Source organism: Ammospiza nelsoni, chromosome 2 (assembly GCF_027579445.1).
Source record: "Ammospiza nelsoni isolate bAmmNel1 chromosome 2, bAmmNel1.pri, whole genome shotgun sequence".
Lineage (NCBI taxonomy): Eukaryota > Metazoa > Chordata > Aves > Passeriformes > Passerellidae > Ammospiza > Ammospiza nelsoni.
Genome location: NC_080634.1, coordinates 102,111,946 through 102,127,262, shown reverse-complemented (window position 1 = coordinate 102,127,262; position 15,317 = coordinate 102,111,946). Strand labels below are relative to the sequence as shown.

Below are 15,317 nucleotides of genomic sequence, written 5' to 3'. Positions count from 1 at the left end.
CCGCTGAGGCCCCGCCCCTAGCCATGGCTCCGCCCCCGCCCGCGCTCCCGTCATGCTCCCCGCGGCGGGAGCTTCGGAGCGGCCCCGCCGGCTGGGAACCGCGGCGCGGCTCCGCTGGGAACGGCACGGCCTCAAGGGGCCCCGTTCAGAGTGGCTCCGCTGGCCGGGAATTGCGGCACGGCCCCGCCGGCGCGGAGCCGCGGTCGCTGCCCCTGTCTGTACCCGTTCTCTGTGCGGGTGTGAGCGGTATTGGGGCCTGAGCGGTCGCTGCGGGTCCTGCAGGTTGAGTGGAGCTCGGTGAGACGGCTGCGGTTCCCTCGGGGTCCCCGGGGCCTTCTCGGGGCGAGGAGGGAGAGAGGGAGGGAGGCTGCTTGGCCGCAAAATGTCTGGATGGTTCTTCAGAGAACTTTCTCCTTCGAGGCCTTATAATTTTACCAAAAACTAAATTATAGCTATTAACAAGCACTACGCCTGAGAGAAGGTTCTTTAAGTTCAGAACTCAAAGCATAGTGGCTTTCCAGCCTGCTCAGTATATTTGTGGCTTCTTCAATACAATCACATGAATTGTGAGTGTGTGGCTTGATTCTGTCCATTTATATTACACAGTGCAGCTGTTGATTACCACAGAATTCATACTTGGGTAAAGAAACATTTCTGAAATATTTTGGTTAGTTAAATCTCTCAGTACAAAATTATTTAACTTCATTATTAATCTGTGAGATTAAAGCACATATTGGCCTCATTCTCAATTTTTTCTGTATTATTTGTTTGCAACTCGTCATTATTTTTGAGGCTCAGTTCAGCTTGTCCCAAAACAATTTAATTTTCTTTTCTTATTTGCTTTTTGTAGGTGGAAAATGTCCAGAAAGTTAAAATTTCCACACAGAAATAAGCCTGACGGAAATAGGGACATATGATTTTCTTGTAGAGGGACATACATCAAGATAAATCAAGATGCTGCTGGGTGAGCAAGATCAATTCTTGTCCTACAACGGTGAAGTCCTTGTATTTCAGTTGTCAAAACCAAAGCATGCAGAGGAAGCAGATGATAAAACAATGAATTTAAGTGTCAGAAGGATGGTGTTCAACAGAGACACTAAGCTGTTTGTTCAGAAGTCTTCTGGAGCATTCAGCGTGGGAGCCAGTCACTCAAAAATTGAAATGATTTGCTGTAGCTGCACAACAGATTCCAGAACAGGGATTATTCTTCCCTGCATTTTGCTGAAGAAGAAAAAACGGAACAGTATCAAATACTTTTTATTGTTGCTTCACAGTTCTAACCAATTTGAGCCATCCTTTTATTTTAAATTGGACTATGAGCTGAAAGAAGACATCGGGTTGTTTGCTGGCCCATCACTGCTGTGGAGACATGACAACAAGCTGTTCTACATCTCTTCCAACACCTGTGTGGTTCAAAGTGCCCCCGTTCATGTTTCTTGTGTGGTGTGGACAGGTGAAATTGTGGGTGAAGGCACTGTTGTCTTAGGGATAAGAACTGCTTGCCTGCCAGAGACTGAGGACCCAAATGGGTTTTCTGTTTCAGACAGAGCCATCTGGGGCAGCGAGTTCTTTGGGTATGCCATTCAATCTCAGAAGTTTCTGAGTGGCACGTGCTTCATGCCTCATGCCTACAGCACAGTGGTGTCTTCTGTCCACGTCTGCAGGAGTGAGAGACTGAGGAAACAGCTCAGAATATCACTTGTTGCCATAACCCACAAGAACCAGCTCGTTTGGTTCCAAAATGGTGTCCCTAAAGGTGTTTGTGACCTTCCTTATGAAAAGCCATGTTCAGTAACACCAGCTCTAACCAGCAGCAGAGATTTGCTGTTTGCTGTGTCTTTTGCCTCTGGAAATAGCTGTGTTGTACAGAGGAGAGACAGCTTACAGGTACTGTTGGCTTTAAACAGCTCCATTTTACTGCAGTCTTTTTTGTATATATTGTCTTATTGAAAGTCCTGCTACTAAAAGCCTGCATGTTCAAGTTCTTTAGATTTCTTGTTTGTTTATTAATTTTGCTGCTGGTAAAATAACCTGTCTAAAGTATGACATTGTTTTGCTTCCATTGCTTGCTTATATATCTGATAACGAAGCTTGTATTTTCTCATTTAGTAATACATTTATGAATCTGACCAAAGCTTCTGTTGCTAATGGAAAACTGCAGTAATGTGAAAACTTGAAGTTATTAGGCAGTTATGAGTGTGCCTGGATGGTATGTGTTAGAAGTAACCTCATATCATTCCAAAATATAAACTACTTATTGGAACAGCAAAGCTTTTTGAGCCTTAATTCCTAATAACAAAATGTTGTTTCTAGAAAATGTTGTTTTATGAAAATGACAGGAAAAGGCTATTGTTTCTTAAGATGAGGAGAGACAAAGTTTCTGCTATTGTTTTGTAGTAGTCTGACAGCAAGACTTTTATAAGTCAGGAAATAAAAATTTGTACCATTTATTTGCTGGCACTATTATAAAAATTTCTCTTTCACTTTCAAACATAGTCTGTTGTGAAACAAAGATATTTCTCAATATCAAAGGTACAATGCCTTTAACTGATCTTCAGGTATTACTGCTTCTAAGTAAATGTTACAACATTCAGCTGTTCAGCTGTTTGAATACACTGAAAAGTTGTCATCTTCTCTGCAGCCTGTAATCTGGAAAGTGATCTTTAAAGAGAAATGGCTAATTTTTCCCAGTTACATAGGCTGTAAATGATGGGGTGAGAGTGAGTGCTTGAAACTTCTAAATATTATTGTATTTCACACAACTGAATAGGCTCTATCTCAATGGAAAGCAAACTTCACCAAAATGAGATCTCAAATACAAGATTTATTCTAATAAATGTGTTTTAAAACCTCTTCTACTGTAGGTGGCTTCCAAATGGCAAAAAGTGAAGTGTGTTCTGGTGGATGATTTTATTGGCTCTGGAAGTGAGCAGCTGTTACTGCTTTTTAAGGATGACTCCAATACTGACGTGTTAAGTACATTCAAAATAACAGATCTTGGGGAGGTCAACTATGCAGTAAGTTGAGCTTGCCTTTTCTCAGCTACTCAGTCTGTGCTTACTAAATTAAAAAAATCTCAACAAATCATTAAAGTATTGATGCAAAGTGAAATTGGATGTGTGCTGTGAAATGCCCTGAAGTTTGAATACAATATTCCCTGCTGTAATCTTAAATTATCTGAAGATTAGTTATTTTGTTTCTCTGATTGTATCAACATTCTGTTGGGAAATTAATGCAGCTGAAAATGCTTTACATACTTAATAGTTTTGCCAAAATGGTTACCTTTTGGCTAAGAACCCTTAATTTAATTAAAGCCATAGTGCTTGTTAATTATCTTCTCATAATTGGGTCCTTCCATTATGTACTATCAAATTCTAATTGCTTTCAGAAAATAGGATTTTGCTTTTAAAAGACATAGTGTGATTCTCCTGGCTTGCTGTATTTTCTCCCAGATTTTTATAATGCTGTGTAATGGCCTGTACCTTACTTTCAGTTTTTTAATTCTTTCAGGATTTTGATGTTGTTTTTTCCCTCTTTCAGAGTGGTATCACTTATAAACATGATGTTCCTGCTGCAGAAGGATTGCAAGAGAATGGTTTGCTTACTGTCCGAGCCCTTGAAACAAGATTACAGGTTTGTACTCAACAGTGCTGCCTCCATGTTTTCTGTAAATTACTGTTCTGTATCATTGCATTATCTAGAGGGTGAGGCTAATGATACTGTTATTATTGAAGAAGTGGTTCAGGGAAAAGGTCAACATTGTTAAGTATTTATTCTTGAATCAGTACTAATCTGTGTTTCTGGTCTCTCAGTTGTTATGAGTGCATTTAGGTAATTGTAGTGGTCGAACTTAATTTTAATGAAAAGTTTGAGATAGTGCTGAAGCTGTCTTATCAGAGCTCCTCATGTTTAAATACCAGCTTTAAAAAATTGGAAGGTTTACTTCTTTTGCTCCCCATTACATACAGAACTTTCAGGTCCCATAGTGTCACGTTCCCAGTGAGTGCATTTGCACAATTGGTGACAGTGGTTATTTCACCACCTCTGATGTTCATGGTCCTGTTACTAGTGGTTTTATAAGGATAGTTTTGAGATGTACTATAGATAAGGCTAAAATGTATCCTTCTTTTAACTAGAATCATTTATAAAACAAACTGGGGGAAACTTGGGAGTTTCTCACCCAACATACTCATCAGTGTGAGTGCTTCTGCGGTGTGTATATTAGCCTCTGCCAAATGGGTAATAATTGACAAATAGGAAGATAATTTAAGAACAAAAAAGCTTTAGGGGAGAACATGAATCTCATACTGAGTCAAGGGTGTGAGGCTATTGTTAATTTGCTATGTGTACTTTAAAGACTAGATACAAGGTAATTATTCCTGTCACTTGAGAATTAGTGAAAACTAAGTAGGGTATTGTGGCAGTTTTATTTCCAGCCTTTAAAAATAAAGCAAATGAATTGGCAATAGTTTACCAGTCAATAAATAAATAAAAGGAGGACATATTAGGAAAAGACTAAAAAAGAAAAGACTTTTCTAGTTGTAATGACAAACAAGATATCTAAAGTGCATCATCCAAAAAATGGAAGCTATTTGGAGATCAGTAGACAAAACGGTTTTTTTACTCCTGGAAGACCAAGAAAAATAGAAGCTGGATTAATTTTGAACACCTCTTGAGGTCCCTTCCAATCCTGCTTTTTTACAGCTTTCCTGTTAGAGGCCTATTGGCTTTAACAGAAGTGCAGGGGTCCTTCCAAATGCATCTTTTTCTGTTTCTGCATTTTTTTTCTTTTTTGGCAGTCATATTTTAAAACTGACTTCAGTGCTGCATTCTTGCCCTACTCATTCATTACATTACTTTCCTCTTCTACAAAGCAGAAAGTAGTTTCTGTTTCTTATTGGCTGCTCCTTCCATGAATCTAATGACCTTGTCCACCCTGCCATTGACAGCTGTATATTCTATGTTCCATAACTTTGTTCTTTCAATACTCCAACTGGCTTCCAACTGTACAGCTCTGTGAATCTGTGTCAGGATGAAATGAATTATCTAGTTTGCACTTGCTACTGGTTCTGCTGGAAACAAGCCACTGGTTGGATATTTTATCTATTGTGTGCTGATATAGTTCTTACAGACACAGAATCCTTCCCAAGACCTAACATTTCTGTGCTTTTAGATCTTTTTAATCTCTAATTTTCAAAGCCATATGCTAGCACAAGCATTGTAAGCAGTTGGAAATTTACTGTGTTTTATTGCTGTAAATTTTAGAAGTTGTCAAGCTTATGAATTTGGAAATAGGTGCAGATATTTCTTTTTAACCTCACTGTTGCTAACTTGTTGAAATCCCTATTGTTGTGTATTATATTTGCTGAACAGTGAAGTACTCTTGCTGGTTTTTATTATCTGACATATAATTGAATTTCAAGGATGCTTGTTTTGAAGCAATACTGCATGGGTTCTGCTTAGCTTGGGAATTTTCAAAGGTTATTTAGTCTTGAAGTGGTGCCTCTTGATATTTATCATCAAAATTCAGGTGTTCTAGAAATTTGCAATCAAATCAAGTTTTCACAGTCTCCATGGAATGTTGTGTTTTAGAGCAAGATAAAATAGCAGATGCAGCCCTTTTGCATCCTTGTTGCTTAACCCTTGTTTTACATCTGCACAGCTGTTTTCTTAACCATGTGAGACTTTGGCAGGAATGGCATATAGTCCACTGGATAAGTAAGTTGTATTTAAGTTATACCTAGTAATATATATAACTGCATTTTGCAGGCAGTGAAGTTGAAAAATAGATCAGCTTGAGCAATTTTGAATTGTTCTATGTTTATTTTGTATACACTATTTTGGGCCTGAATCCAGCCTTTTCTCCTTTGAATTTTTTTTTTACTTGTATTTTGGTATCTTCTGGAGAAGACGTTCTTTGGCAGAGTACTGCAGTTCCATTACAACAGCTGAGGTTACAGGGTTTCTCATTGTTTTAGTTGATTGTTTTGGCAGAAATAAAGAAGGGTCTTTATGTCCACTGGTCTGTTCTTCCCCCCATTACTTGACAGTTTTGTAAGGACTATTAATTCTGGATTTACTCACAGCTCTATTGTCTTTGGCTCTGGACTGCCTTGTTTTTATGTTCTGGTTTATTTTCTCTTCTAAGGTGATCTACTTTTATTTTCTTGGTTTAACAGCACAAAACTTGTAACTCCTGCTGGTGCTTGTAGTGCAGTACATCTTGGCATGCAGCAGGAAGGATGTGCCTGTCACTTGTGACAGAGGGGGACACAACTCAGTCTTGGGTTTGCTATGTGGGGGAATTCAGGTCTTTTTCTTGTGCTCTAGGAGGAAAAAGGGCTTGCAAAAGCCAGATTGGTTGGCAAGGATACAACAGTGAAGGTTTGGCCATTTTGACTGCTTCCACATCTATGCTTCTCCATTTGCTTTCTGGTTCTCAATTGTTTATTCAGGAATTGGCTCCAATGAAAGTGAATGATGGCTTAGTGTTCTGATGACCTAAATTAGGGAAGTATTGTAGACTCATCTTCATTTTCATCTCTTGAGTCAAGTCTGGCCCTGGATTATTGCTTGGAATCTGGTGCTTAGATGCACAGTTGGATAGGTGACAATTTTTTTGCAAAACTTTTCATGAGTGCTGTTGGTCTAAATGCCCTTTGCCAGTGCAGCTTGAGCAGAGGACATCACTTAAAAGATCTGCTTTTTTATTTGGGCTTATAATGGATTTATGTGTGTTATGTGCTTGGGGGAGCGTTTCTGAGGGGATGAGTAAAGAGGGAAGTTTGGTTTTGCATTCCAGAGTTCAGTTCTCTCCTTGACAGCATTGGACTTCTCAGGATGTTACTTTGCAGATAATAGCTTTTGAGGAGCTTTCTTAAAACCTGAGAAGCTGGCATGATGTTCTTTCTTTATTGCTTGGTTTGTGGGTTTTTTTGGTTGGTTTGCCCTGGTTGGTTTTTTTGGGGGATTTTTTCATTGTGTTTTATTTAACAAAGACATAGCCAACATGTGTGTCTGCTTGTCAACTCTTCAATATATTTACTTGACCAATAATCAACATAAATCTTGAGAAGAAGATGAAACTGCTCTCCATGAAAAAGTGAAGCAGGATTAATAATGAAAGATATCACTCAGAAATATATCTATGGAAATATATCTGAATATGTAATTTGATTAAGTTTACCTTAATATTTAGGTTTAATATTAAAAGACCAAGATTCTGAGATTCATATTTTAACAACAGAGTAGCATGACTTGAACATTTTTTAGAAATGCTATTTGTGATTCTTGCATAAAAATGGAAAGCTGAAAAGATATTTTGATAGCTTTAATATCTTTTCTTATATGCAGTAGTCTAATGATTATCTATTACAGGCTGGTTGGACTTCTGTTCGAGAGCTGCAGCAGCATTTAGGACTCCAAAAGAGGGTCATTCTTGAGTCTTGCAGAGCATTAATAGATCTTGTTGAAGAAAGACCCCATATTCTACCAAACTCAAAAGAGGTAAAATGCGGGAAATGGGCCAGATCACTTCTGAATTCTGCCAAGCCATTTGTAGAGGGTGCTACTATCAACCACTTGTCCCTTTTGCCTGTAGGGGTTACCACTATCAAAACTCATTAATCTGCTATTTAAGTCTGGTTCATTTTCTTAACTTGCCAATATATGTAGTTAGGAGTAAATTTAGTTATTTCTACTTGAAATTGATGTGCACAATATCTCCTGACAACTGAGTGGTATGGAGGAGTAACCTCTTACAAAGTTAGTGACAAACACGAGGGGAGCGTACAGTTCTAATTGCCACAGTTGCCTAGATATTGAATATCTGTGTGAAATCTCACATGTTACAAAAAGGGAGTTGTCATAGAACTATGTGAACAAAATTGATTTTATAATGGGGGCAGAGTGAACTGTGGGCTGAGAAGGTGATGGAGGTTGGGAAAATCTTATTTTAGTATGTTGCTCAAAAGAAACCTCATTTAATTGAAATGGAGTTGATCTCTTTCAGTTACTGTTGTGGCATCTTTCAGGTTTTCTGGGTTTGCAGAGTATTGTGCAATTAAATGCAATCATATAAATTCTAGCACCTTATATCTTTGGACAATTAATTGTATGACAGGTCAAGATTTTGACATATGATGTTTGCAAGGAGAGAATAAGTTGTATTTTACATGATGATATAATGTGTTTTAAGAAAATTCAATTATATTTATTGTAGAGAATAAACTAGTTTATATATTTCTTTCATTGTATGTATCTTAAAAACTGTTCCAGCAGTCACTTGTGGTAAAACACAAAGTAATGCAGTATAAAAATACCAAAATCTCTGCTTAATTTATCTAAAACTCACATTTTTCTGTAAGGAAGGCCTTGTCTCTCTCTGGGATGATGAAGAAAATCCTCCTGATTCTCTCAGTAAAGAGACACCATTGGCATCTGAAGTTCCAGAGCACTTCACAGAGGAATTGTGGCAGCGTGTTGTGGGTGACAGCCTGGTAGTTGGAGTAAAACTAACTGAATCATTTTATTTGTGAGTATATACACTTATCCCATCATTTCATTGGTAGTTTTATAGAAAATGAATATGTAGGTTAAGCTTTGCAGTAAATTTGAACTTTCTCATGTTGAACATGTTCATATAAAGTGTTTCAAATATGTCTTTGTCAGTATTTTTCCTACTGGTTGCTTGCTCTCTAGCACTATGCAGAAAAATACATTATACAGCCAGAAATCAGTTGTGTGAGTATAATTGCAACTTTACTGGAGACTTTTTACGAAAGAGTCTTCTTTGACAAAAATTATGGCTCTTTGTAGTCCATGTTGACATAGCAATGCTGACATCAGTATGTGCTGTAAATAAAGGTCTGTCTTAGCTTAACTTGGTTCCTGATGCTTTACTGTTAGCTACTTGCCATTCCTAATTGATTTGCTTCAAGAAGCACAAAAGAAAATATATTAAATTCTCTTACCAACTAATTAGTACTTAGCTTTTGAATTGAACTCTTTTAGTCAATTACCTAATCAAAATGCTTGCACAGCTTGTATTTTGTGTAATTTATGTGGAACAATCAGCCATACAATACTTAAACCTTCAAAATAATTTGGTTGGGTTTTTTTATCATCTTTGAAATTATTTGTTTATTCTATTTATTTTAATTACTCTAGTTGTAAATACCACTTATGTCATTTTCTCTTACAGAGAGGGAACTAAATTGAAACAGTGTGAAAAAAAAAGGATTACGTAAAATATAAAATTACAACGTGAATTGTGTAATGTAAACTTTGGTGGAGTCAGAACTTCTCTTTCGACCCATGTTCCCACAGGCAGTGTAGCTGAGGCTGTGTTAGGCTGAGCTCAAAGGCTGCTGATGCCACTGGAAATCATTCAGGTGGCTGTGAGGGAGCTGACCTGTTGGGCCCTCTGGCCATTCTGCTGGAGCTGTGGCTGGATTCTTCCTCAGCTGCCAGGTTGCTGTAACTTTACAAGAAAGTTAACCTCATCCTCTTGACAGCCTCTCTTAAGAGCCACTGAGGCAAAAGATTGTTTTTTGCCTTTTTAGAGTTTGTTCTTTTCGCTTCGATGATGATGCCTTTGCTTTTTTTTTTTTTTTTTTAAGTGAAATGCTTTATTCCTTTATAACTTCAGAAATCTTCAGCAGATTTTAAAAACCAGCAGCAGTCTAGCCCTCTCCCACATTTTTAGAGTTGACAAAAGATCTGTGGAGAAGCCACTTGTCCAAGATTAACCTGACAGGCCAGCAGCAGAACCTGGGTCTTCTGAGCTCCAGTTCAGTACTGTGCACAACAACCTGTGTTTGTGGGGAAAAGGACTTGCTTTATCTTCAGCCCCAACACTGTAATTCTTTATTGACTATTTTTGTGATTCCTACTAATGCAAGATTGCAGCGATATCACAGGTTGATTTATGAGGTGGTGATACTTCTCTGTAAAGAAAATTAGACATTCATAAGATTTTCAAATGTCACTGACATCTTGAGATTGAATTGATTGACAGAATAATATATTCATTGAGAGAGGATCTGGAACAGTAATATTAGGATTTCATTGAAAGAGCCCTGTGTTGAATAAATAAAGTACTTCATACATTTCAGGAAATTGCTGCATGTTCAAGGTAATAGTATCTTAAACCTTTTATTTTACTCTACATTCAATTTTGTTTGAATATCTATAAAAATGTAGAGTGTCAGAAGAGCTTCTAGTCCTCAAAAGGGCAGAATTGATATTTTTTGCAGTTTTTTCTTAAAAAGAAAGTCAAATCTTTAAAAAAAAAATCCATAAATGTCAGAGTATCTTTATAGGTTATGTAGACTTTTCAGCTTTTTCTGACTGAATTAAACATTCAAATTCTTTTGGTTGAAATGGGGTGTCTGACTTCTAGAAGCTCTTCAAAAACTCAGTCCACATTTTGAAAAATCTTTATACTTGGTTGATATGAAACAGTCATGTGAAGGACTTGGCCTCTTTGCAAAGTCTATGACTTAACCTGGAATGGTATTGGAATTTATGTCTTAAATGTCTATATTAAGTCTACAGAGTTGTGGTTATTTGTCAGAAGGCAAAAATGTGAACTGGGAGTGCAGTCATATTGTATGGATTTTCACAGGTCACTGAGTGATGTCAGCTTATCTCTAGTGATGGATCAAGACTTCTCTTCGATTTCTCCAATTATCAAGTGTCAAAGTAAAATCATTAAGCTGAACAAAGCCTTCTCAGCATTGGCAGTCTCCCCAGGTCAAATTGAACCTCCTCCAAAAAAGATGAAATTGGACTTGCATAGCAAGAATGATCTGAGAAAAGAATTTCCCAAGAGATCTTCAAGGATTCAGCTGGATGGAGCAAAGACAGTCACTGCTGTCACCAGCCTTTCACCACTACTGGCATTTCATCGTGTGTGCTGTGTGGTTCTTCTGCATGCCAGGAAGCAAAACCATCAGAATGATGATTTACAGCAGAGCAAAAAGATTACTGTACTCTGTGGGAAAATTTTGTTAAGTCTGGAAGATATTTCAGATGGCAGATATTCAATAAAGATGCTAAGGGATAATAGTTACTGTACAGGTAAATGGATTTACATACTTTGGATTTATAAATATATATATTTAATGCTTCTGCTTACTCTAGGTGGTGCCCAGCTAAATTTCTTTCTCAACACAAGCTGTACAGACTTTTTGGGACTTAAAGCTGGGTGAACTAGGGGATGGAACATTTTTCAAATTGGAAAAAATGTTTAGTGAGTTGCTGTAAGGTTTTGCTAGCATTGGTGATGAAGGGTATCTGGAAAGGATAATTTTGAAGATAAGTTTGAGTACAGAATGCTGAAGCCTATGTTTTTTCTATAAATAAGATACTGTAATTAGATACAGAAGTTTTTTTCTGACATACTACTACCTCTTAAAATACCAAAGTAATTGAAGCTCTTCCTCATCTACACATCTATTAGGGTAATTTATTTTCATTTCTTTCAATATTCCTGATTGAATTGATTTTGAGCTGGGCTTTTGCTCAGGTAATGAAATATCTTTTTTATTGTTTGCAATGAATTTTAATTTTTCTTCCTTTAATGCTGTGTCACTGCTAAAGCCAACATGTCATCTTACTATCACAGGCTATTAATAGTCTTCTTTTGGCAAGGTGATATTTATCTTAAGAGCTTTCATTATACTGGTGGTGCTCCATTAATCAGCTGTTTTGCTTGACAGAAGTAGGGATAAGAATTTAGGTGAGAAGAAAACTGCCAAAGAATGCCTGAAGTCAGGTGCAAATCCTTCACAAAAAAACTGGGAATATGAGCCAAAAATCAAGTTCATTTAATGCATGCAGCATGACCAAAATATTTAGTTCAAATACCTTTTTCTACTGTATTTTCTTGCAGGTTCCATGGAAGATATACTTGCTGTCCTTGCAGTGTCTGTCAGATTCTCCTTTCGGATTGTGTCTTGTGACTGCACACTGACTCCAGTCAGTTCATGGTTACTGGGAGAAATGGAGTGCACACCCTTTAAGGAATGCCAGGACAACATATTCTGTCATAAAGCAGGAAATATCCATGGTACAATTTTTAATTGGGCCCTGAAAAATCCATTTGAAGGAGTTCTAACAATATTTTGCAGGTAAAATCACTTGAAGAGCATAGCTTATATTCATCTTCCAGACACCCTTTTTTATCTTTGTGCTGTTTCTTACTGGTACCATAAACAGCAGCCAGGATCATAACCAGTAGGCTGCCAATATGATGATATGGTAACAGTCACCAATAACAGACCTGTTTTCAGATCAGAACTATGGCAGAACCTGAACTGACTTGTTTCATTTTGTCTAGTCTGGAACATTGAATTACAAATAAGTCTAGTCTCCATTAATACCTGCTTGGTACTATTCCTTCTCTTCATTTGGCTGCATCATAATTTTATATTTTTTTTTTCTTACATTATTCGTACGATAATGTGTGATTTTTAATTTTTTTCCTCAAAACGTGTTAATTTTAAAAGAACCTTAAATATTAAATACTTACATATTAATATTAAAACAAAAAACAACCAAACCACAAAGCCCAAGTTAAATTAAATTTAAATTTATTGCTAGGTCATTTTTTAGTTTAGCATTGCAATACAAATGTAGTCTCATTTTGAACATGTTTCTGCTATAGTTATTTCCTATCTACCTTGATTATGAAAAGGAAATAATCTGAAGAGTCTGACTGGTGTCCTTTTTTATGCAGATTCTTGGACAAATATTTCCTAAACCAGGTCAGACAAGTTAGTAATGCTGCCACAATTCATGACTTAGCTGGTTAAGGCTTATAACATAAAAAGTACTTCTGGGATATTTGTCAGTACTTCTGACAAATGTTGCTGTTTTGAAGAGTTGAAGCTCTAAAATAAAAAAGAAAAGGTGTAACTGGTAAGAGTGTATTTTGTAATGGGGTTCAGTCTTTTCCTCAAATTAGGAGTTGATTTCCTCTATGAAATGTTTAAGCAATCAGTAAAATTTTAACTCTTAAGACTTTTATTCCTATTGAAAGGTGATTTTACTTGCTATTCACTTTGACTATTCACTATTCACTTTTGATCTCATTTTGTTAATTGTTACTGAGCCCCATGTTTATGGGCTGTGATTGCATTTTCTGTATCTTTGATTCCTGTGTTGGATTGATCTTTTACCTGGCTAGGATGTTTCTGTGATAGGTAGAAACTACAGAGTATCCTTTTTTTTGACACCATCATAATTTTGTTTTACAGAAATCTGACTGTCTTGTTCCAGTGCCTTCACAGCCTCACTAGAGTTCTCCCTCCAAGCTGCAGTGTAAAATTCCTGAGATCTGGAAGCAAAGCAGTACTTGCTGAACAGTTAGCACTGGCTCTGGAAAAGGAAATACTCACCTTGAAGAATTCTCTTTTCTTAAAAGAAACTAAAGCTGGAAACAGTTGGACGTGGGGGAATGAGTTTGGCAAGAAAATCAATAATGCTCCTCTGGCTTCTTTACTGGACACTGAGGAAGGAGTCCAGCAATTCAGAAAGAAGCTTCAGAAGGAGAGGGAAGAGAGTGTGCAAAGTATGAACCAAACACTGAATGGTGCCCTGTACCAGAAAACTGCTTTGAAAATAGCAGAAGCTCAGCTCAGTTCAGATATGATTGTGTGGAGACTGGCCAAGTCCTAGAAACTATTGACTAAATTTATTTTGAAAAAAAATTTATTAAAGTTATACCATTAAATAATATTTATATTTTCATGGGTACTTATACTGCTGTGTATTCTATAGCATTTCTGTGTTGTTTCTACAGATAAATACTGGTATTTTAATTGATGACTATTGGAAGAATTTAATATTGAGTCGTTATTTTGTTATAGATATTGAAAATATATTTTTAAGGTATTTTCTAATAATTCCTACTCCAAAATCATAATTCTTGGACTATAAAATAACTATTTTAGAAAGAAAAGAATGTGTGTGTTCTCTTTGAAATAGTTCTGTTGAACCTTGAAACATGACTGTTTATACATGTCAAATGTAAGCCCTTTTTAGAAATCTTAAAGCAGGTATAGAAAGGATTTAGGTTATACAACCAAATGTAATTCATAGTTTGAGTATGGAGTTTATGGACAAATTCAAAGAAGAGATTTTATCTTCATAGGTCAAACCTTTTAAATAACTTCTAGTGAGACCACTTGAGGAACAGAACTCTGTACCTTTGAGCCTTCTGTTCTGGAGTCCAGCCTCAGATTTATGGAGTATTTATTGGAGGTGGAGAACCAGATCAGACCTCTTAACCAAATTTCAAGAACTCATGAAGATTCATTACATGATAAAGCTGCTTCAGCTTTGAGAGGTCCATTCCCACACGCTTCAGTGGTAGGGCTAGTCTCACTGGTAAATCCTGGCCTTCCTTGGATGTTAACCCAGCTTCAGAGTCAGGAGATTGGCTTGCTCAACCCCAGAGTCAGATGATTGTCTGCTGATGCTAGCTGCTCAGTGGTTTTGGCTTATCTCAAGTACTTCAAATAATATTGGGCAACTTTGTTATTATTCCTCCTTTTGCTGGCTTGAGAAATATCCTGCTTATGCTTCTAGGAAGAGAATGGCCTGTAGTGCTTACTGAGATAGTAATTTCTAATCAAATTTTTCCCACTAGCTTCTTGAGGGGCAGAAAGATTAGAAAATCCCAAATCACAGTAATTTGCTTCCTTTTATCTCTGCTTTATGTAAGTAAAACATTCTTATTTCTTGTCACCATTTTTCTGAAGTTGTCAGAGTTTTGCTTTTCATTTTCTCTGCAAACAGAGTTAATAGTTGACATCTCCAGCATGATCTCTCTCTGACAATAAAAGTCTGGTAGGAAAAGTGAAAGATATTTATTAACTCAAAGGTATACTGATGTTTCAGAATAATTCTTTTTGTCTCATCAGAAAGTTCAGCTTCTGTATGCATGTCCTCTAGAAGCATTAAGTGGTGATGTTTTTCAGTCCAAGGCATCTTCTCATTCTGGCAACAGGAGTAAACTGGTGCACCTTAAATGCAAACATTGCCTAGAAAAACAGTAAATGAGAGAGCTGTACTTTGTAACCTTAACCCACTTTAGTGATATAGCTTCCTTTTTGAGACACTCAAAGTATTAAATTACTCCTTTTTAGCTACAGAAAAAGGAAATCTTCCAACAATGTATTAAGAAATTGTCATGGGTATTTGGATCTCAGTATTTACTGGATGACAAAGTTGAGGGTTTTTTACAATTCTTTCTTTGTTAAGCCACCGTCAGGCAATAGTCAAAGCTTAAGAACCCATTGTTGTTAGGC

General features: G+C 36.9%; 1 protein-coding gene across 2 annotated transcripts; it reads left to right on the top strand.

Moving 5' to 3' along the window:
• Positions 1 to 100: 100 nt before the first annotated feature.
• FANCB (FA complementation group B) lies at positions 101 to 13,761 on the top strand. 2 transcript variants are annotated; one of them, XM_059466093.1, is made up of 9 exons: positions 101 to 297; positions 851 to 1,887; positions 2,865 to 3,017; positions 3,541 to 3,633; positions 7,378 to 7,506; positions 8,367 to 8,533; positions 10,628 to 11,082; positions 11,897 to 12,134; positions 13,263 to 13,761. In XM_059466093.1, the coding sequence occupies exons 2-9, from the start codon at positions 955 to 957 to the stop codon at positions 13,681 to 13,683; spliced, it is 2,589 nt and encodes an 862-aa protein (XP_059322076.1). In that variant the 5' UTR covers positions 101 to 297; positions 851 to 954; the 3' UTR covers positions 13,684 to 13,761. The 2 variants fall into 2 exon arrangements, with proteins under 2 accessions (XP_059322076.1, XP_059322077.1); XM_059466094.1 differs by having other exon boundaries at positions 11,897 to 12,073; positions 13,263 to 13,410.
• Positions 13,762 to 15,317: the final 1,556 nt, after the last annotated feature.

Coding starts and splice junctions, on each gene's coding strand:
- FANCB (XM_059466093.1), top strand. CDS start 955: ATGCTGCTGGGTGAGCAAGATCAATTCTTGTCCTACAACGGTGAAGTC. Junction 3,018..3,540: donor TTGGGGAGGTCAACTATGCA/GTAAGTTGAGCT, acceptor TCCCTCTTTCAG/AGTGGTATCACTTATAAACA. Junction 11,083..11,896: donor GGATAATAGTTACTGTACAG/GTAAATGGATTT, acceptor ATTTTCTTGCAG/GTTCCATGGAAGATATACTT.